This window comes from Podarcis filfolensis (assembly GCF_964270895.1).
Source record: "Podarcis filfolensis genome assembly, chromosome: 8".
Lineage (NCBI taxonomy): Eukaryota > Metazoa > Chordata > Lepidosauria > Squamata > Lacertidae > Podarcis > Podarcis filfolensis.
Window position 1 is genome coordinate 2,947,317 of NC_139611.1, and position 27,344 is coordinate 2,974,660.

The window sequence follows — 27,344 nt, forward strand, 5'->3', positions numbered from 1 at the left end:
TCTACACAGTGGCTGTGGCCCTCCAGATGTTGTTGGCCAACTCCCATCAGCCCCAGGCAGCATGGCCAATGATGACGGATTGTGGGAGTTGAGATCCAGCAACACCTGGAGGGCCACAAGTTCTCCACTCCTCCTCTAGGTCACAGACTTCCCCAACCTGGTGTAGCAGCTACTGGGGAGGTGGAAATGGGAAGAGGGATGCCTCTTACTACTTGAGGAGGCTTCAGGAACCTGGTGTCCTCCAGGCCTTTGGTCTACAATGATGTGCTGGCTGGAGCTGATGGAGTTGTAGTTCAAAACATCTGGACGGCACCAGGTTATGGTTATAACTGTAGATAAAGCTCTGAATTTTCCATGGGCAGGGGGGAATACAACTAATGACTATATTAATTGAAATGCACACAATTTTCACTTTCTTCTCCACTTCCAAGCACTTGTCTTTTATCGGTGGTTTGTTCCCTCAGGTACCTTCAGTAGAAAAGGTTTTGAAGACCTTGCATGGGCTTCCCAAGGCTAATTTCTCTGAAATGATTCGCCGGGTAAGTAGTTAAAGAATCTTGGAGCAAGAAGAGAGACTTCTGCTTGTTCTTTAGCAAAATTCACACTTGGCCCAATGTGTTAAGACATTTCGGTTTCTGTGCTTCTAGGCCAATAGCAGCTTCAACTCTATCCCGGGACTAGCTCTGGTGAAGATGGCGGACGTTGTTCAAGGTGAGTTAAGCCCTTCCATGCTCATGCTGAAGGTGAAGGGCTGTAGCTCAGTGGTAGGGCATCTGCTTTGCATGCAGAAGGTTCCATATTCAGTCCCTGGCACCTCCAGCTGGGGCTGGGGAAGACTCCTTCCTTGAAGCGCTGGAGAGCTGCTGCTGCCAGCCAGAGTGGACAATGCTGAGCCGGATGGACCCAGCAGGGGGCAGCTCCCTATGTTTCCCATGCTAGGCTGGAGGCTGTAATTCCACTGTATGGTGTAGGTTCATCTAGCCAGGGCTTAATTTGAATTGGGGGCATTGGGGTGTGGTGCCAGGCTTGCTTTTCATGCCAGTGCCCAGCCCAGGAACGTGTGACAAGAAACCACAAACCTGATGTTCCGCACTTGCCTTGCAGAGCTCAAGGAGGAAATAGAGAAGGCCGCCCAAAAGTTGCAGTCCATCCCAGACGACTTTCCGATCTCAGATCACACCCGTCCCATGAATGATGCTCTGGTGAAGGCTGAGAACAAGAGCCGGCCCTATTTTTTGGAGGCAAAACGTTACGAGACATACAGGTAAAATGGAGCTCTGTGCTTTGCACGCAGGAGGAACAGCATTCTCCTGTGCATCCTTTTGACCCATCCTCATGCCAATCTGCTTCTCATTCTATCCCTCCCGTCTGCTCATCAAGTCCAGCCATTATGCTGTAGTGGTTAGAGTGATAGACCAGGACCAAGGAGACCCGGGTTCAAATCTCTGCTCAGGCACAAACCTTGGGATGGCCACTGTCTCTCAGCTGAACCTACCTCACAGGGTTGTTGTAAGGATAAAATGGAGAGGGAGAACCCTTTTATGCCATCCATCTTGAGCTTTTTTGGAGGAAAAGTGGGAGATAAAAGTAATAATAAATATAATTTTTAAAATCTGTTGGCCAGTTAATTGCTGACAAAAATACTTTAAAAATCATAATGACAATACTTAGCATGCATGGAGTGCTCAAGAACATTTAAAGCTCTTCAGTTACATGTATGTATGTATGTATGTATGTATGTATGCATGTATGTAAAACTCTACACTGCCTTTCTGCCAAAACGTGGCTTCCACAAATCATAAAAAAATCAATAAAATACAGTAATACACAAAGGAGATTTAAAACACATATACAGTTCAAAGCAGAAGTGCAAGTGACCAGGAGAAGCTGTTTAAAACAACAGTGCAGTTAACTAATCACAAGGGCCAATACAAACCAACAGCGACAGAATAAAAAACTCAACATAAGCAGCAATCAAAGGCTTATCACCGAAGGCTTGGGGAACAGGTCAGACTTCACCTGGCCCCTGATAACAAGAGATGCTTCATCAATGGATCCTGTTCTGTGATTGAGCCACATCTCTTATAGCAGGGCTGGGGAAACTGTGGCTCGCCAGGTGCTGCTGGACTGCATCTCCCGTCATCCCTCTCCGTTGGCCGTGCTGCTTGGAGCTGATGGGAGTTGAAGGCCAACAACATTTGGAAGGCCAGGAGGAGGAGGAGGATTTTCATTTAGGAACTGCTTCTATGCCAAAATGGCTTCTAAGCAGTTTACAAATATAAAACCAATACTGTAAACAATTAAAATGCACAATCTCAAATAAACAGGGGCATTCAGATGTCCTTAATAAAACATATAATATTAAAAATAACACAAACAATTAAAAAGCATAACAGAGCTTTTAAGAAACCATCTGTAACAATAAAATCAGAAGTTCATTTATGGAGAGCCCCTTACTTACAAGCCACCCAGTAGAATCCAGGTCTGTGGGCAACAGGATGTACAGTGGATTTTTGTTTGCTTATCTCCTCCAAGCCTCACTGATGTGTCCCCACCCCACTTTTCTGTCCTCAGGTGGCTTGCAGGTGTCATTGCCTGCACCGTCGTCTTGCTGATCGTCTTCTGCAACTTCCTGGGGCTTTCCTTTGGCACGTATGGGCTGGTCTTGCGAGAGGATCCCAGTGACTATGAGAGGAGGGGAGAAGCTGGAGCCAGATTACTCTTAATGTAAGAGACGTCTGAGTCCTGGGCATGTCTGAGTCCAGCATGGAGGGTTGATTCCAAACTCTGTTCCAGGGTGACATGGGATCCTTCAGGAGGAAGGGTGGGATATAAATTCAATAAATAAGAAAAATAAAAGATTAGTGTTCAGCAACGGTACAAGAGAGTGTTCTTGTGGTGGGGAGGAGGGAGGGAGGGTGATCAGTCAGAACTCAGTGGCCAGTATGGCTAACCACCAGTGCTTGCCTTGACCTTCAGGTTGCAAACCTGATTCAGAGATGTGGAGAACTGTTCTTAATAGGAGGGGGAGTGTTGAGACCTGCAGGAATTTCTCCCTGTCTATTCTGTTACAGCGGTGTCGTCTTCAGCTTCCTCTTCTCCTGGCTACTGATTCTCTTGGTCTTTGGCACCTTCCTGCTTGGGGGAAACGTCCAGACCTTGGTGTGCAAGCACTGGGCCAATCAGGAGATCTACAAGGTGAGTTTGTGCGCACGGAAAAGCAGACAGTCTGCCCAAGAGTTGCAGGGAAAAGATGCCACTGTTATTCAGTGGTTCCGCTCCTTCCTCCTGGGCCGTGTTCAGAAAGTGGTGTTGGGGGATGGGTGCTCAGACCCCTGGGCCCTCACTTGTGGGGCGCCTCAGGGCTCCGTCCTCTCACCCATGTTTTTAACATCTACATGAAGCTGCTGGGAGAGATCATCAGGGGGTTTGGGCTGGGTGTTCATCAGTATGCAGATGATACCCAGCTCTACCTCTCTTTCAAATCGGAACCAGTGAAGGCGGTGAAGGTCCTGTGTGAGTGTCTGGAGGCAGTTGGAAGATGGATGGTGGCTAACAGACTGAGGTTGAATCCTGACAAGACAGAAGTACTGTTTTGGGGGGACAGGGGGCGGGCTGGTGTGGAAGACTCCTTTGTCCTGAATGGGGTAACTGTGCCCCTGAAGGACCAGGTGCGCAGCCTGGGAGTCATTCTGGACTCACAGCTGTCCAAGGTCAATTTTGTGTCCAGGGCAGCTGTCTACCAGCTCCACCTACTACACAGGCTGAGACCCTACCTACCCACAGACTGTCTCTCCAGAGTGGTGCATGCTCTACTTATCTCCCACTTGGATTCTGCAATGTGCTCTACGTGGGGCTACCTTTCAAGGTGACCCGGAAACTACAACTAATCCAGAATGCGGCAGCTAGACTGGTGACTGGGAGTGGCTGCCAAGACCATATAACACCGGTTCTGAGAGACCTACATTGGCTCCCAGTACGTTTCTGAGCACAATTCAAAGTGTTAGTGCTGACCTTTAAAGCCCTAAATGGCCTCGGTCCAGTATACCTGAAGGAGCATCTCCTGTCTGCACTCACTGGGGCTTATCCACACTTACTTTTCCTCTGCTCTTTCCAGGCACACTTCATGCTTTAAAGGTTGTCCTTTCCCCATGGAAGCTGTTCTTTAATTTCAATCAGAGCAAACAGCAATCCACAGAAAACCCAAGTTGACTTTGCTTTGATTAATGCTAAAGTTTGCTTTGATTAATGCTAAAGAGTGGGTTTTTGTTGCGTAAAACAATAAATAAATTGCTGTGGCCTGGAAAGAGTGTGGCAAGAGCCCTGGAATAAGCCCTGGAATAAGTGTGGATAAGTGTGGATAAGCCCTGGAAGTGGCTCAGCCCTTCCTGGAGATGCCAGGCATTGAATCTGGAACCCTCTACCTGCAATTCAGATGCTTGTTTTTGATCAGGGAAGTGGCCTTGGCAGTTGGGTTGAACTCGCTCCCCTGTTGCAGCAATGCCCTCCTCTGAGGCTTGCAGATCAAGACTTGTGAATGTCAAAGAATAAAAATCTAACGAGGTCGATCTCCCCTGCCTGCTAATTCTCATTAGTAAAGAAACCAATGTGCTCTTGCACCACTTCCATTAATTCCGGGGGGGGGGGGAGTGTTGCAAAAGAATTTCCACAGAGATTTTAGCTCCTGTGCCCAATCGACCCAGTTCTCATTCTGCTTCTTTCAGTGCAGAAGTTTGGAACCTCAGGTCTGTGGGCCTATTTTCCTGGCCCTTGGAAGTCTCCCCAGGCCACACCATTTACTGCTCCCACTTTGCATTACTTGCTGGGCTGGAATGTGTCTTTAAACTCTGGTGTTGTTTCTTGATTGTCTGGATGAAGGACAGAGAGGGGTGTTTTCCCACCGATGTAACAAAGCAGCAGAAGCTTCTGGGGGGCTGGACCAGGAGGGTAGGCAAGAAACTAGTTCCCCTGGCAAATACCAGTTGTTGCCCAACCCACAATTGCCTGTTGACAGGTTGGAGGAGGTGATGCTTAAGCTGCACTGTTGTAGCCAGTTGCTCCCTGAAAATAGCCCTCCTTCTGCATTAGTGAGGCTGGGAACCCCATCCACAAAAACTTGGCATCCTATCCATGCTTAGCTCAGGATTCCGGCCTTTGCTGAGCACAAAGTCCTGCGCAGCTGAGATTGGCCTTTCCTTTCCTCTTCCCTCTGGCTTTCTCTGTGTGTCACCCAGGAGAAGGTGCCTGCCATGCTGTGTAGAATGATCCAATTAAGCTATCTCTTGGCCCTCTTCATTCTTTCGCCCTCCGGCACCACGGGCACAAGGAGACCATGCCAATGAATTAATTAAATCTCATCAAATCACAATTAACACTTGATCTGCATCTAAAATGGAAGTGCGTGCCACTGCCTTTCAGCCAACTGCAGGAAGAGGGTGGAGGGAAGGAAGCAGGCCAGAACTCACAAAGTGGAGCAGAGATATCAGATTACTGTCAGCATGGCCAAAACTCTCCCAGGCAACCCTGCTCAGTAAATCCTTTGTACTGTACTTGGAAAAGTGTTACAGTAATGGCTCAAAACAGCAAAGAGTCCTGTGGTACGAGAGACACTGTCATTTATACAGGCGTAGAAAACCTTCTTGAGCCCAAGAGCTGTATTCCCTTCTGGGCAAGCTTTGGCAGGCCACGTCCAGTGGCGGGCAGTGCCAGAGGCAAAAGCAGGCAGAGCAACAAATGGGCATGTTACCTTTGCCCAGTAGGCTCGTTTCTACGCACACCCCTCTCTCTCCTCCACCCAGGCAAGGAAGAGGCATGATCAGTTCCAGGACATCTTTCAACCAAGGCAAGAAAGGAGGGTGTGAAGCAGGACCAGGAAGGTTGGGGAGAGTAGGAGCGGCCTGAGCAGAGTTCAAATGTCCAGGAGGGCTGCATTTGGTCCCCTGGCCTGAGGTTCCCGACCACCAATACATAGATATTTAGTTCAAAAAAGTCACCTTCAAAGGCAGCTCCACGTTGAGTGCATTGCAGTAGTCCAAGTGGGAGATAACCAGAGCATGCAGCACTCTGGGGAGACAATGTGCAGGCAGGCAAGGTCTCAGCCAGGAAAGGTCTCAGCCGGCATACCCAATGGAGCTGGTAGACAGCTGCCCTGGACACAAGAACGGGTATTATGTGGGACCTGTGGCAGTTCCAGTTCCACACATGCAAGCGGCCAAGTGGGCATATATGGGGTGAGGTGATCTCATAGGTAAATTGGCCCCAAGTTGTTAAGGGCTTTCTGTACTAATAGTAACACCTTGAGTGTTGTCCAGTAGCAAACTGGCAACCATTCCAGCTCTCTGAGCACAGATATTATATGCTGACAAGGCCTCACTCCTAGATAGAGATATTTGGCATAAGATTTTGTGGACCAGATCTCACCTCATCAGTTACACACAGTTGGTGGATTGATGAATTGCTGGAAGATTGCAATCACTTTTACATCAAACAATGTGGGGAAATATGTCAGCAGCAGAGCAGCACCAGTGCAAGAGGATGACTCTCTCGGGAGTTTGTGGGAAACTTTGTGGGCTGGCAACAGAGAAGATTCAGATTAGGTTCTGCTGTGGAAGGAGATGTGGCTACATATGGCTCCTGTCCCAAAGGCCAGAAGCGCCGTCCAAGTCCTTTGGCAGGAGTGGGCCAGGCCAGTGGGCAGCAGGAGCTCAACCAAGCATGGTCTTCTCCAAATAGGTGTTCTTGCAGTCAAGGGCTGGAAGAAGCAGGAGGCCAACTGTTGTGGGCCTCTAGAACTAGCTGGAAAATGGATTTCTAAGGCTCATCCCTGCCCTGGTCTGTTAGTGTTAATTGGCTCTAAATGACGTTTTGCTCCTCTTTCCAATCTCCAGTTCATCGACATGCCTGGCAACTTGCCTCCTTCCATGAATATCACTGAGCACCTTGGCCTGAAGAACAGCCTCAAGATCACTTCTGCTTATCAGTGAGTGTACCTGCTGTCAGGCTACTCAGGGGGCATTTGAGTACACAGGACATTTGGGGCTCTGTCCTTGCTTCCTACCGAGATGACTCTAGAGCAAGGCCAAGAGCGTTGTTGATCCTAAGGAGCTAAAATTAAGGCTCCTTTGAGCAATACTAATCCACCTTCTATTTTGTGGTTTAGCAGGCAGGATTTGTTTGTTTGTTTAAGCAGTGCATTCCCTCCCCTCCCCCCCCCCCCCCGCTTTCCTTCTTGGAATGTTTGTGCATTGCTGAGTGGTTCCCTGTAAATAAGATTGCCACATCTCCAGATGTGATGTGATTTGGAGAATGGTACCCATGTTTTTGAAAAGCGATGTGAGCAACAGCGAAGAGCACACATTGAGTGGGATGGAACTATCAAGCAAGCCAGCAGTGTTGTGGGATGCTGAAAGGAGAGGGAAGGAGGGAGGCCAGGTCAACCTGTTTCCACTCCTTATTTCAGGCAATGTAAGAATGGGGCTGGTCTCTGGGAAGTTCTGCAGCTGGAGGACAATTACACCCTTGACAAATATCTCCAAGTTTCCAAGGTAAGATGGTTCCTCTGCTGAACTTACATCTCTTCTTCTCCCACTCAGTCACAGAGCCTCCATGTCATCACAAATCTTCAGGTGACTGTAGCAGCTCTCATTGCTGATGGCTGCTACAAGCACCCTTTTGGCTCCTCTCATAGCACTACTGCTATCCACATGCCTGTTGGCTCATCCCGCCTTTTTTTTTTCTTTCTCCTTCCTCGTTGCTGCTGCACAACAAATCCAGACACCACTAGAAGCCAAGTGAGTGAAATAGTGGGTGGCCCCAGTACTCAGGAATGTCTCCCGTTTGAAATGGCTGTAAGATGGAGCCATAAAAAAACCTTAGTTGCACTCTGCCCTCAAATTATGTCACTAAGGTAAATTGTGCAGATCTACCCAGTTGACATGTGTTTGTTTCAAGCTGCATAATTGCAGTATTTGGGAAAATATGGATTTTTGTTGTTTGGCGTTAAACAAGCAAACAGGAAACTTCCCCATGTACTCATCCCATAGAACACCAGAGGTGTCAGATCTGGCTGTGATGAGTCATGCCTCTGTTTACATCTCAGTCAGGTTGCAGCTCCTCATGAGGCTGCCACTGAAGATCATTCAGGCATTTCAGCTGGTTCAGAAAGTGCAGCCAGGATGTGAACTTGGGCAAGTTACAGGAAGCACATGCCTACTAAGTAGGGCTGGCCCTACCATTAGGCAGAGTGACGCAATTTCCTTTGGTGTCTGTTCCTCTTGAACCCCTGGCCATTTCTCCTCGGTTGAATACCAGGTGTCTGTGTGCCACAAGAGTAAGTCCATCTCATTTCCACGCAGAATTTTAAAGGAAAATCCATTTGAGATGCATGCGGAAACACACAGTTGCAGTTATTTATCCAAGGTACTTATGAGGGCTACATCGCTGCCTCCATTTGTATAAAATGCTTTCCCCCCTTTTAAACTTTTAAAAGTAGTTAATCCAGCCACCCACAGCCTGGAGCGCCAGCACACAGGGATTGTTGCTGCCATATACGTAGCACATAAATACAGCAAGTGCCCCTGGGAGCAGTTGATTGTGTTCCATCACTCAGGAGGAATTGTATACGAAAAAACAGGGCTGCCCCCATGTTTCTTCTGTACAATTACTGTGTGCCATTTTCGCAATTAAATTAAAAATCTTATCTTATTTTTATAGGGTTTTATTGTTAAGGTTATTTTGATTCTTCTAATTTATCATGCATTGTATTTTGTTGTTTATCACCACAAGCATAAAAAAAAAATCAAATACAAGGTTTAAATGTAATCAGTAAACAAGCACTTTGTTTTGTTTGACCAAAAATGAACTTTGGGACTGCCCCCGCCCCCTCAGATAAGCCACTTCTTCTTGCATAGTTTATTAATTTTGACCACAAAACCAAATTTTGGTTTAATCTTTGCATAATCTCTGAACGTAATTCAGGGTTCACTGAAACTACTCCCATGAGACTTGGACTCAAATTAGATGTTATGAGGCATCCTGTAATTCTTTCCTCCATTTGAAAAACAACCAAACCCTAACACTCCAAGCAGGCTCAGCAAGGTGCAAGCCTAAGCACAATAAGGAGAGGCTGCTTAACCCATTCCTCTTTAGTCCAAGATGGTTTCCCAGTTGGATAAACATTGGTTGTATCCAGTGCTAGTTACACTCAGAGTAGACCCATTGAAAGTAATCGACATGGCTAGCTGTGGCCCATTAATATCAACGGGTCTACTCTGAGTAGAAGTTAGCAAGATGCAGTCCTTGGGGTTCCTGCATTTTTCTCCTCATGGGTCAAAATAGCAGCTTGGGAGGGTACTTCTGAGCTGGAAAATGACTGGAGGGAGAGGAGTAAGGAGCCTCTACCTGCCTAGACTTTCCCCACTCAAACCTTTAGATTATCTAAGCCAGGCTTCCTCAACCTCGGCCCTCCAGATGTCTTGAGACTACAATTCCCATCATCCCTGACCACTGGTCCTGCTAGGTAGGGATCATGGGAGTTGTAGGCCAAAAACATCTGGAGGGCCAAGGCTGAGGAAGCCTGATCTAAGCAGTTTTGGATTAAGAAAAGAAAATTGTAGGAGAGCATATAGAATGGAGGGGTGGGAAGCTGGAGCTGGCCAGCAATAATCCAGTACAATCGCATCTTACATAAGGGTTATGTTCTAGGGATGGGGCATCTATGCAAAAGCATTATACTTGAGCCATCCTCTTGGAACCATGCCCATGTGACTATCCTTATCTTTCCAGAACTGTGCACCAAGCAGCATCTAGCACAGCATGTTAGAATTTCTGCAACAGGCAGAAAAAAACATTGAGCGGTCTGCCAAGACCCTCAGCAATTTTCAAGTGGTCCACGGTGGGGTAGAGTTTGGGAACTTCTAGCCTAGGATAATCCCCTCTGCTGCTTTCTGCCCTCACCTGGCCCTTGAAGGGAGTGCTTTGCTCCTTGGGCTACAGGAAGCTGTGGAGAGGTGGCAGGAGACTCAAGCAAGCACTCATGGGTTGCAGTGGAGCCTACCTTGATTCTGCTCTTTGGGATTTCGGATTCTCTTTTGTTTTTTTTTTGTTTTTTTTAATAATTTTTTATTAAAGGTTTTTATAACAACAACAGACATATAACAAATACATAAACAGACAAAAACAAAAACAAAACAAAAAACATGTACCATTTCATATCTTAGTTTCTTATACCTTTCTTCCCCGACTTCCTCATGCCTCCCTTTTCTGTATTCCAAATTCTTATCAATTACTCAGCAAATCTTCCCTTATTTTAATTTGAAATTAATCTAATCTTCCTTATTCTCCTTGTCTTAACCCTTGCTAATAGTAACCATTTACTTTCCAGTCCAACATCATTCTAACTTTCGTTAATTTTGTAATATTTCTTTAAATAGTCCTTGAACTTTTTCCATTCTTCTTGCGCTGCTTCTCTTCCCTGGTTTCGGATTCTGCTCGTCATTTCTGCCAGGCCCATGTAGTCTATCACCTTCATCTGCCATTCTTCCAGTGTGGGTAGTTCTTGTGTCTTCCAGTACTTCGCAATAAGTATTCTAGCTGCTGTTGTAGCGTACAAAAAGAAAGTTATATCCATCTTTAACACCCCCTGTCCGACAATACCCAAGAGAAAGGCCTCTGGTTTCTTAGGGAAAGTATATTTAAATACCTTTTTAAGTTCATTATAGATCATTTCCCAGAATGCCTTAATCTTCGGGCATGTCCACCAAAGGTGAAAGAATGTACCCTCCTTTTCTTTACATTTCGGATTCTCTTTTGGATTTAAGTCATGGTGCTCACTTATGCCACCTTCCCGCCTTTTGCTGCAGTACACTGCAGAGTTTCAGAAGCGCTTGGACAATTTCAATATCCGCTTTGAAGACATCGTCTTGTTAAATGCAGAAGGGAAGAAGGACTTGGAGACTTTCCGAGACAGCAGGATTGACCGGGTAGACTATGCAGAGTTCAGAGCAGAGGTGAGAGGGATTGTATGGGAAGCAAAAGCCTTGTATGTCTCTTGTTTCTTTTATCAGTTGCTGAGAATATTATTTGGGGATGTTTTGAATGCTTGAAAATAATGCTATAGCAATGCTAAGTGTTACTCTTACTGCTATTCTTTTTTTCTAGATGCACAACCCTGTAGTGAGGACAAACATTCAAGATTTGGCAGTGGAACTTGAGAGACTTAGCAAGGTTCAGGTAGGTATCCTCAGTTTACTGAGGCCTCATCTGCACTGTACCTTTAAAGCAATATTTCAACACTTTAAGCGGTTACGACTTCCCCCCAAGAATAATGGGAGCTGTAGTTCTTTATGGGTGCAGAAAGATGAGGAGACTGGAGGGGAGGCCTGATAAAGATGGCAGTTTAAGTTTTTTACCCCACTTCCCCAAGTGCTATCAATGCACCAACTAACCTTATAGACATTGAGAAAGAAATAAAGAAACATGCAGCCTGGCAAGCAACAGGGTATCGCCTTCTATCCAGGAATGGTAATGGCCATCAGGTAATGGCCGCTAAACAAATAAAACTCCCAAAGAAATATGAAGCTATAACAAACTTTATCCTATCAGAAATGACTGCCCAACTAGAAAAGTTGAGATGATCTATGTCAAGATTTAACTATGGAGGGGAGGGTAGCTATAGCATCAACTGAATCAAGCGAGGAACAGCTTACAGTGGCAATGAAAGCGGCTGACAAAGCCTTTGATAAACAGGGCAATAAAATTAAGCAGCTTCCTTTGTATACAAGAGATGTTTAACTCACCTCAAGGCGCATGGTCTACTTGAATCAAATTTCCCACATGACACCAGGGGAAACATCAACCTGTCGGAGGCGATGTCAGGAAACTGGAACTTGCATACATAAGACGTGGTTTTGAAATTTTTAAACCCATTTTGGGTTTTGGTATTTAAAGAGTTGAGTTTAATATACAAAATGGACCTACAACCTTCTCAAATTGCTTTACTTTGGGGTAGTGGACACGTCTGCTCTAAAGAACTTTTAACGTCCCTTCTTGTGGCAGCACGTATGGAAATAGCCATGCAGTGGCCCCCTGCCTTGAGCTTGAACATTGAAGCACGCTACTCCAGAGCATGGGCAAGAGCCTGGCTGAAAAGCTGATGTGCCAGAAGTGTGCGACCAAAGAGAATTCTAACCCTCACCTTTTCTATATTGTGTGGCAACGGTTTTTGGGTTTTGTGTGTGTCAAGAAGATTGTGTTTATAACCCACCGGGATTTCATGGTAATATGTGGAAACATCTTTTGGAGTGAACCATAAGAATTTGATCTGATATTTCTAAGCAAGTTGGTTGATGTGTTGCGAGTTATAGAATCAATAAATCATGGAATTGTACAGTTGGAAGGGATCCCAAGGGTCATATAGTCCAACCCCCTGCAATGCAGAAATTTATATTTTATGTGTGATGTGAAAAATGAACATTTATTTTTTCTATAAAAAAGGGGTGCTGGAAGATGTTAGAAGGCACTCCCCCATTCCTCTCACAGAGCTCTATTTCTCAAAGTGATTTAACAATTGTTCCCTCTTTGCAGGGAAATCTGGGAATTGTAGCTCTGTGAGGGGAATAAGGAGTCTCATAACAACTCTTGGCACCCTTAACAAACTACAGCTCCCAGGATCCTTTGGGGGAAGCCATGACTGAAGTTGTGTCATAGTGCTTTGAATGTATAGTGTGGAAAAGGCTTAGGTTGCAAGGGGAGGAGGAAAGTGAATCAAGGGAGCTTTTCGCAAATTCCCACCCTTGCCCTCTATCCAATCTGAACTATTGGTGTTCCCTGCAGAACGACAGAGCCCTGTTAGAACGACTCACTGAGGAAGCTCGGAAGCTCAAGGATATTCAGAATACGAAGGTCCTCACAATGGAGGACCTTGTGGTAAGTGTACAACGTGTCACAGCAGAGAACCCCACCCTGGGCCCCTGCTGAAGACGTCCTCGGTTTTCAGGCTTCAAGCTGAGGATGTGCTGAACCCCTGAACTGAATCTTTTTCAGCCTTCCTTGAAATTCCTCGACAGTTTACTTGATTACACGTCCGCTGCCACTGCCCCATGTTTGCTGCAAATTTAGCTTTAGCAAATATTTGTAGCTTCTTCATTGTTGTTTTTATCATTGTCTGCCTAGTACAGGTGAGCACTGGCTATTTTCATTGTATTTATATCCCACCTGTTCCTCCAAGGAGTTCAGGGTGGCACACCTGGTTCTGCTCTGCATTTAATCCACACAACGCCTTGTGAGGTAGGCTAGGCTGAGAGGCACCGACTGGCCCAAGGTCACCCTGTGAGCTTCATGGCTGAGTGAGGATTTGAACCCTGGTCTCCTAGGTTTTAGTCCAACACTCTTACCACTGCACCACACTGGCTATAGGTCAACAGCATACCCTCCAACATTTATCTGATGCAAATAGGGACATCCTATTCTACATCAGGAAGCTTCTCCCCTGTTTGATCTCACTGCACACATAGACATCCTATACAGGTCTACATTGGTCACCTTGAGCCAATTACAACCTCTCTGCTGAACCTACTTCAAAGGATTGTTGTAAAGAAAAAATGTGTGAGGGAAGGTATCATGTACAACACCTTTAACAGATAAAGGCAATGAATTAAAAATTTAGCTGTAGGGTGCCTTGAGTCCCTGCCAGGGAAAAGGAATACAGTGGTACCTCGGGTTACATATGCTTCAGGTTATAGACTCCGCTAACCCAGACATAATATCTCAGGTTAAGAACTTTGTTTCAGGATGAGAACAGAAATTGTGCTCTGGTGGCAACAGGAGGCCCCATTAGCTAAAGTGGTGCTTCAGGTTAAGAACAGTTTCAGGTTAAGAACGGACCTCCGGAACAAATTAAGTTCTTAACCCAAGGTACCACTGTAATAATAATGAAAACTGTGAGACTGACCAGGAACATACCAGAGAGTAAATCCTCCTGAACTTAGTGGGACTTACTTCTGAGTAAAAAGGATTGCAATGTAAGGCTGCACTGCACAGTCTTTACCCACCCAGTCACCTGGGAGTAAGCTCCATTGAATACAATGGGACTTACTTCTGAGTAGACAGTGTAAGGCTCCATTTACAATATAGGAATAAACATTCCACACATATCCTAAAAAATGGCTGGCTGCTGAAGCATTGCAATTGAAGAATCTAAAGTGGATTGGGTACATTTTCCTTCAAAATTATAGGAAGGGCTATGTTTGCCAGTGCCAAAATTTCCTTCATTTGGTGCAGGTATTTTATTTTCAGTATAAACAAGAGTCCATTTTTGCACCTACACACACCTACACACACACAAGCGTGCAGCAAAGGCTCCTGTTTCCAAAAAAGGACAGGGATGGGGATCCTGATCTCTCCAACACTCTTAATTGTTCTCCAAGATGTGGAGGGGAGGAAAAAGCAAAACTGGGACATTCTGGGATCAAATCAGAAACCAGGATGGCTTCTGTAATTCCAGGACTGTCTCTGGAAAATAGGGACACTTGGAGGGTTTGCAATAGGCAGGTTAGAGACTTTAAATGAAAACCTAGGAATGTGCTGAACTCCCTTGAAACATTTATTTAGTCTTAAAATTCCTCAGAAGTTTTGCCTGAGACAGTCCATGCTTCTCAAAAAAACTTGTTTTGCTTCATTTGTAAGCCAGTCATATCTCTAAGCCGCACGATGTGGATTTGGCCCACATGACTTCTAGATGTGGAAAGTCTCCAAATTGTAGGCTGCAAATTTGGTTTTAGGTAAGGTGAAAGTGAGAGTAGTGGGTAGAGGGGAAAGCAACAGATCATGAGGGGAATGGCTCTTCTATGGGGTACGACTCACCTGTTCATTTTCTTATAGGCAAAGCTGAAAGAAAGTGTCGATTACTTATCAACGCTGGGATCTGGCTTCCAGGTATTATTACAGGTTATACAGCTGGAATGGGGTTCTTTGGGGTGCTAAAACTCATTCTCCAAGAGAATTCTCCAGGTCTGCACTATTCTAGTATGTCACCGGTAGTTTTAAATCTATTTATTTATATAATACATAATATATATTAGCATGTTTCTGAAACCTCCAGATATATTCTTTTTGAGGTCGCTTGAAGGACCTTGCTTTTCTCTAAATGTGAATCAGCTTGCAAATTTAAACAAAAGACTTCCTCTTTTTTCTTTTTATTTGTCTATTTGGGATTCAGAAATATTAGAATAATCCTATTAAAACCAACACACCAGAACCTGAATGAGTTCTGAAAAAAATAAACATCAGTATTGTGGGTGACCAGATTGAAAAAATGCAACGTATTGTCTTTTCAATGCTGCACTACCTTCCGCTGCCTGTAGTTCTTATTGGTAGAAGAGAAGCTGCATAGCCTTTGGTCACTTCCAGACAGTCACTATTTTTGAGGTGGTGGTGGTGGTCTCAGTTGCATGCCAGCAAGTTCCAGTTGTGCAATTATAGCTGATTGGGCTGTCTTTCCCAAAAGATGTGTGTGTTTGCCATAAGGAAAGTGACGGAGAATGCACTGGGAAGTGTGAGATAGCACTTGCTTGATGAAACATTACCTAATCTGCCCACAAACAGATCAGAATGGTTGTCTGGAAGTAACCTTTTTCTTGAAATACACATTTTATTCTAGTTTTAAATGTAAACTGGAAAGAATACCCACCCTTAAGTTTCTTCTTCAACAAATCTTGTGCAGCAAGGAGAAAAACAGTGGAATTCTCCAGGCAGTTGGTTTATTGAGCATTCATCCAGCTTTGCTTGCACAAAGTTTATGTGCAGTTTAGATATAACAAGCATTTATTCTGATTTATTTGCAGGAAAGTTATATGGCACTGCAATGAGCATCCTTCCTGCATTTTTCTTGATTTGCTCACAAGTTGTTTACAAGTCTTTCCGTTAGTCATTTGTTCATCTCGCACTTTTCAATGTGTTTCACCATAGCTTTCTCAATTGCAAAACGTTTTTACTGTCTTAAAGTAGATTTGCTGATACTTGGACAACATGTGAACATGTCTCTTTAATTGCACAAACCTATACAGTGTATTTGGCATGCGCTTGAATCTCTCCCACAAAATGCTGACATTCGGAAGACAGCCGATGTGTCCAGAGTGCCTGTGTTCCCTAAGCAGCCGTCTGCCCTGCAATTTTAGGCAGACACAGTCACTTGTGGAGCTGAGACAAATTTAATCTGTGATCCCATTTCTAATTAGTTTATCTACTAATTAAATTAGTTAAAACTGGCAACCCTTTTGGGCAATCTGGAGCAGGTTTACTCATAAGCAACACGCACTGAGTGCAGTGGGAATTACTCCCTAGCAAGTGTGTTTAAGATTGCAGCTCTGGTAAATTTATTAATGGCTAAGGGGTTTGTAATAATAATAATAATAATAATAATAATAATAATAATAATAATAATAATAATAATTATTATTTATTAATCATACCCCACCCATCTGGCTGGGTTTCCCCAGCCACTCTGGGCAGCTTCCAACAAAATATTAAAATACAGTGGTCTGTTAAACATTAAAAGCTTCCCTCAACAGGGCTGCCTTCAGATGTCTTCTAAAAGTCTGGTAGTTGTTTTTCTCTTTGACATCTGGTGGGAGGGTGTTTCACAGGGCGGGTGCCACCACCGAGAAAGCCCTCTGCCTGGTTCCCTGTAACGTGGCTTCTTGCAGAAAGGGAACCGCCAGAAGGCCCTCGGCGCTGGACCTCAGTGTCTGGGCAGAACGATGGGGGAGGAGACGCTCCTTCAGGTATACTGGACCGAGGTCGTTTAGGGCTTTAAAGGTCAGCACCAACACTTTGAATTGTGCTCGGAAACATACCCACCATCACTTTTAGCATAAATTGCTTATGCTTTTTGCTTTGTTGGTTCCTAATTTCCAAATTTTGTAGACATTGTATCTTTTCTTCCTGCTTCTTTTCTTCCTTCTGGTATCTTCAATAACCAGCAAACTGGGCTGTGTATTATCCATACCATCGCCATCTTGCGTATTAAAACCCTATTGAAAGGAACTCTTCAAGTTCTGCGTATCTTTCTAAGCAGCATGCAGTGCCTCCTTCCCTCTTCATTAGAAGCCCTTGCTCCTATTTAATTCACCATTGAGGGATTTCAGCAAGCGCATTCCGTAACTTCATCTTTCAAGGATTGTGACTGTAACAGGGCAATGAAGTGTAATCTAAATTCCACCACAAGCATCTTGCAAAATTATGCACCAACTGGAAAGGTTGCTTGGGGGTATTGAACCATAATTACAGAGATAGGAAACTCCTTTCGATAAAAGAAAAGGTTCTGCATTTCCTTCATGTATATGTCAAATACAATATGTATTTTCTACACAGAAAGACTTTCCTGTTACAAAATAGTATGAAGCCCATGTGTAGACTGTCATGTGTGCTGGGGTTCTATTATGCTTGCTTTTTTGCTGTATTAGTGTGGGTGATGATGGCTTGTGACCGTGAAACACAAACATGTGCAACCAGCAGGCATGATGATCCACACCTTCCTTTGCCAACCTGGCACCCTTCAAGTGCTTTGGAGAACATCTGGAGGCACCAGGTTAGCAAAGGATGCATTGTAGGGAACCAAGGAAGAAACTGCAAGAGGTTGTCACTCTCAGCAGCCGCCCTGTGCTCCTGGTCACTTCTAGTTTCAGGCTGATTCACAGAGGGGAGGCCTGTCAATGGCTTTGTACATCATACAAAGTAATGTTTCTGAATACCAGTTGCAGGAAACCATAGAAGGAAACAGTGCTCTTGTGCTTGGGTCCTATTTGCAGGTTTCCCACAGGCATGTGGGTGGCCACTGTGGAAACAGGATGCTGGACTAGGTGGGCTATTGACCTGGTCCAGCAACCTTTGTGATGCTCTTATCATCTGTCAGCATCCCCCATATTGCTAAACTTTCTCCCTGCTTCCCCAACAGGCTCAGATAAACAATACCGAGTCTCAGATTGGCCTTATTGAGAAGATGTTCCCCATACAGACTCGGAAAATCCTAAGGCAGGTGAGTAGAAGGAGAGGTGATGGCATTATTCAGCATATTTTGTGGCTGCAACAGAGGGTGAAATATAGGTGTGCATTGGTGTGCAAGAGCAGCAGTGGTGCTATCAATTTACCTCCTTTGCTGTTGAAATGGTACATCTGTCTTCAGCCAGAAGACAGGTTAGGTCAAGTGAGCAGGAAACATGTCATGCATCAGGTGCTGCACACTTCTGAATTGCACCAGCATATCCTGCTTGTGAAGCCATATAATTAGCCACTGTGGGGAAGAGTACTGGATTAGATAGTAGGAGAGAAACTTGAAATTGAGACTGCCTAACTGGTGGCTTCAGAAACAAGACACCGACCAAAATCAGCATTTTTCTAAATTTTGTAATGCATTTCTCCAGCCAAGTAATGTCTACAGAAAGGCATATACTAGGGTAAAGTGCATGAACATGCATGGTAGCAAAAATAACATAAAAATGTATTATATTACTGAAAGCTGTGTTGCAAAAATATGTATTTTGGGATAAATTCACAGTAAAATGATTTTTTAACATTGACCTTTTTTAATGCTAAACTGATGCTACAAGAATTAAACGTATGACTGCAAAGGTGATAAAGTGAAAGCAACTGAAATTTGTGCCTCCCTGCTAGATGGGAGGAGGCCTGTTATATTCATAGACCCTCCACAAAAGCTCTCAGTCAGGACCAGAAACACAAGGAAGGGGAGAATGGGAGGGAAGCGGCAAAGGTGTTGTTGACAGCAAGGGTGACCACCATTGAAACCTCCCCCCAAATGGAAGAAAGGGAAGTGAGAGGTGGAAGAGAATAATAAAAATGCAAGGTTGGAAAGCAAGAGGAAAGTTAGGTTTCTAGAAGTTTTCTCAAGGAAGAAAAACAGAAAGTCAGTTGGATGTTTGTAGGAAATGTGTGTGCATTAGAAGAAACCAGGACTGACCAAAGCTATATGCCGTGTGTTCTCAAAGCACACATGGGCTGTATGAAGCAGCACTTAGAGTTGTCAGGTGTATGTCAGCTGCCCCACAGAAGCAGCTGAGTGACTTGTCCAAGGCCATTTAGTGAAGGGATGGCTGAAAGGGGATTTGAACCTAGGTCTGATGCTAATCATTTGATGGCTGGATCTGTGTTAAAACACTTTTTGCAAATGGGCAACACATGCAGTCTGCTTCCAATAAATGTGAAATGCAACCTAGCTAACAACACATGCAGCATAATTTTTGTGTAGGAGCAATCTTCAATTTGGAAGATAATGCATTAATTGGTGGAGGAACAGGGTGGGGCATCTCTGATTACCCTCTTGAGAGGCACTGGTTGGAGTCCTTCAACCTGCACCTCCTTTCTCCTCCAGGAGCTGGATTGCTTTGTAAGAAAAGAGGTGGGGTACGTCTCACAGTACCTGAAATGGCTGAGGAGCGTGGTAAGTATGAGATTCTTTTGCACCCGAGTGGTGCCTCAGGAGTGAGATGGTGCTGAACAAAAGTGGCAGCAACCACTGGACAAACCTTGCCTTGGGGTGGGGTGTTGATCAGGTGTATTAGAAGGGCAAGATGTCTGTTGTGGGAAATGCATCACGAGGGCAGAAGAAGGGAAAGTCGTGTATTAGTGACAGGGTCAGCTGGATGAAGCCAGCAAAATTCAGGAAAGAAATTGCCTGCATGGAGACCTCTGTGACGTATTGGAGGCTTGCAAATGCCAGTTGTTCATTAACTGAGATTTTTAATTAATTCACCAAGTCTCAAGTTGTAGTTTCGGCAGAAGCAGGTGGGCTGCTTACCAGTAATGAAAGGGGTGAGGTGGTAGGGAGATTAGTGCAGTGCTAACACACCAACAGGAGCACCAGATTGGTTATGCCATGTGTTTGCACCACTGCAACCACACTACTGCCTCGCCTCTTCCCCTTTGCCTCCTGATAAGCAACAAGGACCCACCTGCTGGGAAGCTGGTCTTAGTGGATCTGCTTCACCTGGTAAGCAGTTTCTGAGTTTTGGTGAAAAAAGAGTGTAAGAAATCTACTCACCTGTATTCTGTCTCTGGCCACTTCCATTCCAGGTGACCTGTTTTTAAAGCAGTGATTACAATTTGTGAGTTACAGGATGCTTCAACAAGCAATTGCTATCCCTCACTATCCAGTGTATTACCCCCTCATTTTCCTTAGCGCAAATATCCAGGTTTTGGGGGGGGGTCAGGTTTGTTGTACAAGAATAACAACTTTAATAGTGCAAGCTGAATTTGTCAGTATGTGACTGAATCCTGCCCCAAAATAGTGACAGTCTGGAAGCACCCTGTGAGCCTCATTCTCCATGCACTGCTTAAACAAGTTGTGATATGCGCAAGCAATTCTCCTTTTCTGTTCCAGCTAACTGAGGATGTTGCATCCTGCAAACCCTTCTCCACTGCTCTAGACAATGGCCGGGTGATCTTGTGTGATCGTATTGCAGATCCCTGGGTAAGTGCTCCAGATAGTTCCTCTACTGTCAAAAATTTGCTGGCACTCTTCCTCTTTGCCTTTTGCTTGATGTGTTTCCTCAGATCCAGGGTGTGGCTAATAAGGCCTCCCAGGCCCCCCGCTTGGCCTATGAGGCTGTGACAGGGCAGGCAAGGACAGGGCTAAGGACCCTCTGCAGGCATGCCAGGATTAGGGCCCCCACATCCTCTGGACTCCCAAGCAAGGGCTGCAGCCACTCCTGACAAAGCCCTAGCCTGACTCACTATTGCTATTGTTTTCCAAAGAAGGTGGCAATGGACAGCCTTCATCAGGGCAGATTCCCTGCTTTGATTGAATCTGCGCAGAGTGCGCAAACCTGTGGGAACCAGGAATGTACATGAGCAGCATTTGGGAGACTTGCACAAAGCTCGCACAGTGGTTAGACTGTGTCTGGTCTTGAACATTTGTTACAGGGAAGGGTGTGTATAGAAATTAGCCGAGTTGGAGCATTATGGCTGACAGCAGGGAGTCTCTCTCTCAGCATCTAACGCCTCTGCTCAGTGACCTGCACTGGTTACGGATTCAGTGTGCTAGTATAGAAAGCCCTTAACCACTTGAAAGCAGTTTACCTGCGAGATTGCCTTTCCCCCACATGCACCTGCTTCAATCTGAGGAACTGCCACCATTTCAGGTTCCACATAATACTCCTTACACAGTTGCAAAAAATTGATCTTTCAGTATGGCAGAGCCCTTTTTTCTTTAGGCACACCTATCCAGACATTCTAGGACGTGGGTGGCACTGTGGTCTAAACCACAGAGCCTAGGGCTTGCCGATCAGAAGGTTGGCGGTTCAAATCCGCGCAACGGAGTGAGCTCCCATTGCTCGGTCCCTGCTCCTGCCCCCCTCCTGCTAGTTCAAAAGCACGTCAAGTGCAAGTAGATAAATAGGTACCGCTCCGGTGGGAAGGTAAACAGCGTTTCCATGTGCTGCTTTGGTTCGCCAGAAGCGGCTTAGTCATGCTGGCCACATCACCCGGAAGCTGTCTGTGGACAAACGCCGGCTCCCTCGGCCTATAGAGCGAGATGAGCACCGCAACCCCAGAGTCGTCTGAGACTGGACCTAACGGTCAGGGGTACCTTTACCTTTACCTTTATCCAGACATTCTGGCAGCAGAAGTAGTGTTTTAATCTGATTTTAGCTTATCATTGACACTGATTATTTTTTGAACGCTTTAAACAGCTGCTTTCAACAGTTTATACTGACAATTTTACTGTTCTATTTCTTTTGTAAGCCACTTTGAGGTTTCTCTTGACAGCCAAAGGGCATATGAATTTTATGAAAGAACGGAATACTGTATGAAAGTAAACTTTTCATTTGGCGATCTGCCAGCCATGGCATCCATGTCTTCCCAGAGGATGGAGCCCATCACCAGGGTTTGTGTCTCTGTGCTTCCTCCCCCAGAATGCCTTCTGGTTCAGCCTGGGCTGCTGCGCCTTCTTCCTCCTCCCCAGCATCTTCTTCGCCATCAAGACCACCAAGCACTTTCGTCCCATCCGGCACCGATTAGTGTAAGTGTTGGGCACAGACGCAGGGGGAGCCTTGGGGGCGGCTTCACATTCAATTCAATTCATCTGCTTATTAGATAATTTGTACACCAGCCTTTGCTGTACAACCCCCTGGGTGACCGCCAACAATGAAACAGCATGGAGAAGAAAAGATAAAAGCACAGAAATAGCAGCCATAAAACCATATTATTCAGCACGGCTGTAGCTCAGTTAGATGCTATGATGGGCGCAGGGGCACGGGGGCCTGCAGGGTGAAATTGGGAGCAGGGACCACAATCCAGCACCCTGTGAATGACCCATCAGGTCTGGAGGCCTTATGGACACCCACAGTGTTTCCTCCCACTCTGTTAAACAGAGAATAAAAGCCATTGATTTATATGAGCCACATATGTCAACCTGTTGCCACATATCCCATGGCCTTATTTAGCCTTTTTAATCAATACCTATTTTATTAGCCTTCAGACCTTTTACATCACAGGTGTTCTACCGTCCCTTTTAAAGGTCAGTGTTGCCTCTGTAACTCCACTTGGGTGGAGACCATCATACAAGTCAATGCAGTATAAATTATCTTCTCATGAGGCTGTTTCCAGGCTAGTCTTTGGAGACCCTTGTGAGTATTATTTTTCTTGAGGAAATGAGCAGGTGGCAAATTTGAAATGTCACTTTTTCCCTCATGTTATATAACCTGTCATTGCCCTTCATAATCTGTTGTATTGAGGCTGTGGTTTGCAATTTGGGAGTAATTCTTAGTTGGCCATAATAAACATCCTACCTTCCCCAAAACAAGCTGATGAGGTGAAACAGCTTCATAAATTTGTATTGTCCTGTAGTGGGGACCCCTCACTGATCCGCAGTGGGAGTCTGACCTCTTCCCCCTGCCTCCTGATTTTTCCTCTGTAATATGGGGTGTTCCAGGAGAGCCAGTGTGGTGTAGTGGTTGAGAGCGGTAGACTTGTAATCTGGGGAACCGGGTTCACTTCCCCGCTCCCCCACATGCAGCTGCTGGGCGACCTTGGGCCAGTCGCACTTCTCTGAAGTCTCTCAGCCCCACTCACCTCACAGAGTGTTTGTTGTGGGGGAGGAAGGGAAAGGAGAATGTTAGCCGCTTTGAGACTCCTTAGCGTAGTTATAAAGCGGGATATCAAATCCAAACTACTCCTCCTCCTCCTCCTCCTCCTCCTCCTCCTCCTCCTCCTCCTCCTCCTCCTCCTCTTCTTCTTCTTCTTCTTCTTCTTCTTCTTCTTCTTCTTCTTCTTCTTCCACCACCCCAGGAACAAGGAGCTCCATTAGCTTGCATGGGAATCAACTGAACACTCAGGAATGGGATTTGGAGGGTCAAAAGGGTTGTGCCCAGTTTGCACTTGAGCCTTCCAAATGCTTTGGAGTTGAACCCAAGCCAGGCTCAGGTGAACACTTGTACCTTCTCTAGTGCCAGAAGAGGAGGACATTCCATATATAGGGATTGATGCTTGAATACAAATCCCTGAGGACAAAGCACACACAGGCCATTGCCCATAGCAAAGGGCAGACAGGGACATCAGTAGCTGTGTTCCTCTTTAAAATACACAGAAAAGGCAACCTCCACTAGGGGAGGCTCACAAGTGGGGGGGGGGAGGGAGTTGCCATTGCACCCAGATCTTTCTTTTGGGCTTCCCATGGGCATCACTGTGGACCAGATTCAACCAAACAGTCTTGCCAGTAGAAGCCCATGCAAGGACTTCTGCTAGCCCATTGAGTCTTTCCCCTTCCTGCACCCCTGTGTGCCCCCCAGGTGTACTCTGAGGGGTGGCTGGGAGAACCCCTGGAGCAGTGCATGGGGGTAGGAAAGGGCAGGTCATGCCATCAGGCAAGCAACAGTGTTTGCCCTGATGGAACGATTTGCTTAATAAATAGGCTCTTCTTAAGTTCTTATTTCCCCCCACAGCACTTTCCCCAGCCCTGATAGTGAAATTGAACCTCTATGTTCAGAAGCCGTATCCTGAGGAGGAAAAGCAGTGGGGAGCTATTGTCATCTAGCCCCGCCTGTGGGCTTCTGAATGACTTCCGGCTGGCCCATGTTCTTTTTAGTATATTTGCTTATAATATGGTTCAGGGTAAAACATTGATCAATGGCACTGTGTCCTCCTCTGAACCCCGCTTGTTCGTCATGAATGATGTTGTTATTTTGCAAGCAGTCCAAAAAGTTTTGAAGGAGATACCACATATATAACTTTGAGGAGATGTCTAACAAGCTAATTGGCTGATAGTTTTGAGGATCATTTCAATCCCCTTTTTTATAAATTGGGAAAAGGATATTCATTTTCTGTCCAGAGGACATTTGGCCCATGTTGTTTATGGTGGTAAATAAGCCAGTCAGCATAGGCACCCACCATTCCAGGCATTCCTTATACAGCTCTTCTTCAGGAGCTTTATTTTATTTATTTTATTCCAGGTAAAGATGGTAACAAGTAAGGCTGCTTGTTCTTGAGCTCTGTGGTCTGTTTTAATTTGTTTCTATTTCAAAAAGTTTTAAAGTCAGTTGGTTCAGCTGTTAATGTTAATTGCAACATGCAGGCATGGAGCAGATCTGTGTTAATTTCTTTTACTTTTGTTTTCACTTTATGTGTGCTTAAAAGCCATGTACAGTGATACCTCGGGTTACAAACACCTTGGGTTACAAACGCTTCGGGTTACAAACTCTGCTAACCCAGAAGTAGTTATCTCAGGTTGCAAACATTGCCCCAGGATGAGAACAGAAATCATGCAATGGCGGCACAACGGCAGTGGGAGACCCCATTAGCGAAAGCGCGCCTCAGGTTAAGAATGGACCTCTGGAACGAATTAAGTTCGTAACCCGAGGTACCACTGTATTTTAATTGGAGGACAGTCACTGGGATAGCAGTTGTTTTGGCACAGCATTTAGCATTTAGCTGATAAGGAATGTTTTTTTAGAAGTTCATCCTGACCAAAGGAAAGACTGCAGTTTCTAGGGGTAATTGTAGAAAACCAAATTATGATACCTTGAGCTCTCATTTAATATACCATAACTGGCTAGAAAACATCCAGAATGGTCTTAACCTTCTTTCATTTTATTTGTATGCTCCAGCAATTTGGTATAATATGGTTGCAAGAGAATTGGTTTCATGAACTGAACCCTGCCTCCACATACACACTTACTGTCAAGGGACTGGCTGGATGAGGGGAGTGGCGGGAGGCAGCAGCCGGGGAACCCCAAGGGAACCCCCAGAGGAGGAAGGCTCAGAGCCAGGGGATTAGCGGTGGGACACTGAGGAGAAGTCAGAGGAAGAAGATTGGTGGGAGGAGGCGTCAAAAGCTGAAGAGGCAACAGGTTTAGTGAGCAGGAAGAGCCGGTGACAGGAAGCAGTTCAAACTCTGAGGTTGGGGGGCGGGGGGCGCTGTCAAGAGGCTGTTGAAGAAGCCAGGGAGTCTCCCTCTCCTGCTGCGACAATCTCCCCTCCCCACTGGTCTCCAGGAATGCACAGAAGAAGAAGAAGAGTTTGGATTTGATATCCCGCCTTTCACTCCCTTTAAGGAGTCTCCAAGCTGCTAACATTCTCCTTTCCCTTCCTCCCCCACAACAAACACTCTGTGAGGTGAGTGGGGCTGAGAGACTTCAGAGAAGTGTGACTGGCCCAAGGTCACCCAGCAGCTGCATGTGGAGGAGTGGGGAATCAAACCCAGTTCACCAGATTACGAGACTACCGCTCTTAACCACTACACCACACTGGCTCTATTATCTCAGAATAATGAGGAGAGCAGAACAGAGGCCAGAGGTGCTCAAGCGCTGCTTGAGACAGCTTGGGAAGCATCCAGAAGAGGAAGAGCCATAGGGGTTTTGGAAGGCAGGGACCTTCAGTCCCAGCAACTGCTCATAGGGCAAGACCAACTGGGAAAGGTTGCTGAGACCCCTAGGCAGGGTTTTATTTCCTTTCCTTGAATAAAGCAGTAACTTCGCTGGCGTCTGAGATTTGCTTCCATTCTTGCTGACCTGTGTCTTACGCCAGCCCTGACACAGGGCTATAACTCTTTTAGCCAACCATCTTAATAAATGTTAAAAGGGTTGAGGAAGTGGAACTTGACTTCCTTTATATCACTTGATTTGGCAGGGGAAGTTTGCATAGCAGATTCTGGAATTCAAAATAATTATATTTTGCCAGCTGACCCACGTTAGAAGCTGGAGGCTGGACTTGATGGGGACAATTCTTGTGTTGAGTCAGTCCCATACTCATAGGTAGCTGATAGGGTGAGTGCATATTGTAGGCTTGCCTTACAATTGCTATTTTTACCTAGTTTTGATTGAAATGTATTAATAGATTTTTAAAGCCTTTTTCTGGGCACAATCCACAAAATTAAATAAACCAATATTAATATATATATACAGCACAACATGGATGCTATGAAGAAAGGAAGAAGGAAGATTAGAGCACAATAAGAACGTCAAGTATATTCTTCCAACTAATGTAATTTCCCTTCTTTTAGCTTCATCGTAGAATGCAGAATTACACCTCTCCAATAGTGTTATGGTTCTCTACCTGGGTTAATATCCTTTTCCTTTATCTTTTGTCTCATTTCCTTAAGGGGTTGGCATTTATTTGTGCATAGCGTCGCCCTGGTTTCACAACAGACCTTGTAAGAAAAAGTAACAGTCGCTCCCGGGTGACAGAGAAAGGGACGTCACTTCTCCCCAAACCTCTCATTTGTGTTTTTTCCCCATATTGCGTCTAGCTCCACTGGATCAGAGGAAACTTACCCCTTCCATATCCCACGCGTCACGTCTCTGCGACTGTAAGCAACTCCATGTGTTCGGATATCCAGGTGAGAGAGATGTGCGTTCTCTGGGGATCTGTGACCCCTGGGCTGCTCATGTGCACGTCCTTCCCTCTTTCTGCCACAGGATCATCAAGTGCAAAGTTGCCACAATAGCTCAGAGAACAAAACTTCTGGGCACCTTTGCTAGTGTCCGAATCTCAGAGGCACCAAGTGCTCTTTGACAACATTCAGCTTTCCCAGGTTAAGCTCTTAAAATTACAAAAATGGCACCAAGGTAATAATTACTGCTTAAATACTTTCCTTGCTCCTTTCTAGGCATTTGGAAGTGCCTCAGATTCCTGTAGATAAAACTAAAATACTGTGCTCACTGAATCTCTGAATGGCAAGAGACTCTACCAGGTGTTCCTGAGGTTTAGTTTCCTTGGAATGAGGGTCAGTGGAGATTGCGATGTATTTAGAATATATTGTTTTATTTAAACACATACACAACATGAGCATAGGATGGAGGGGCTCACAGCATTAACACCCCAACAGATCTTTCTTCCCCATT

The 27,344-nt window shown here is 45.3% G+C and overlaps 1 protein-coding gene across 1 annotated transcript in view; it reads left to right on the forward strand.

Annotated features, from left to right (window-relative positions):
• PROM2 (prominin 2) overlaps positions 1-27,344 on the forward strand; it is a 46,883-nt gene that overhangs the window by 17,416 nt on the left and 2,123 nt on the right. The window contains exons 8-23 of the mRNA XM_083629352.1: positions 465-539; positions 648-711; positions 1,105-1,264; positions 2,575-2,727; positions 3,075-3,198; positions 6,888-6,979; positions 7,460-7,544; positions 10,860-11,006; positions 11,158-11,229; positions 12,832-12,924; positions 14,878-14,931; positions 17,951-18,031; positions 19,382-19,450; positions 20,390-20,479; positions 21,921-22,027; positions 26,750-26,839. Coding sequence (XP_083485478.1) covers positions 465-539; positions 648-711; positions 1,105-1,264; positions 2,575-2,727; positions 3,075-3,198; positions 6,888-6,979; positions 7,460-7,544; positions 10,860-11,006; positions 11,158-11,229; positions 12,832-12,924; positions 14,878-14,931; positions 17,951-18,031; positions 19,382-19,450; positions 20,390-20,479; positions 21,921-22,027; positions 26,750-26,813 — 1,530 coding nt within the window. The 3' untranslated portion in view covers positions 26,814-26,839. The remainder of the gene's footprint in view (positions 1-464; positions 540-647; positions 712-1,104; positions 1,265-2,574; positions 2,728-3,074; positions 3,199-6,887; positions 6,980-7,459; positions 7,545-10,859; positions 11,007-11,157; positions 11,230-12,831; positions 12,925-14,877; positions 14,932-17,950; positions 18,032-19,381; positions 19,451-20,389; positions 20,480-21,920; positions 22,028-26,749; positions 26,840-27,344) is intronic.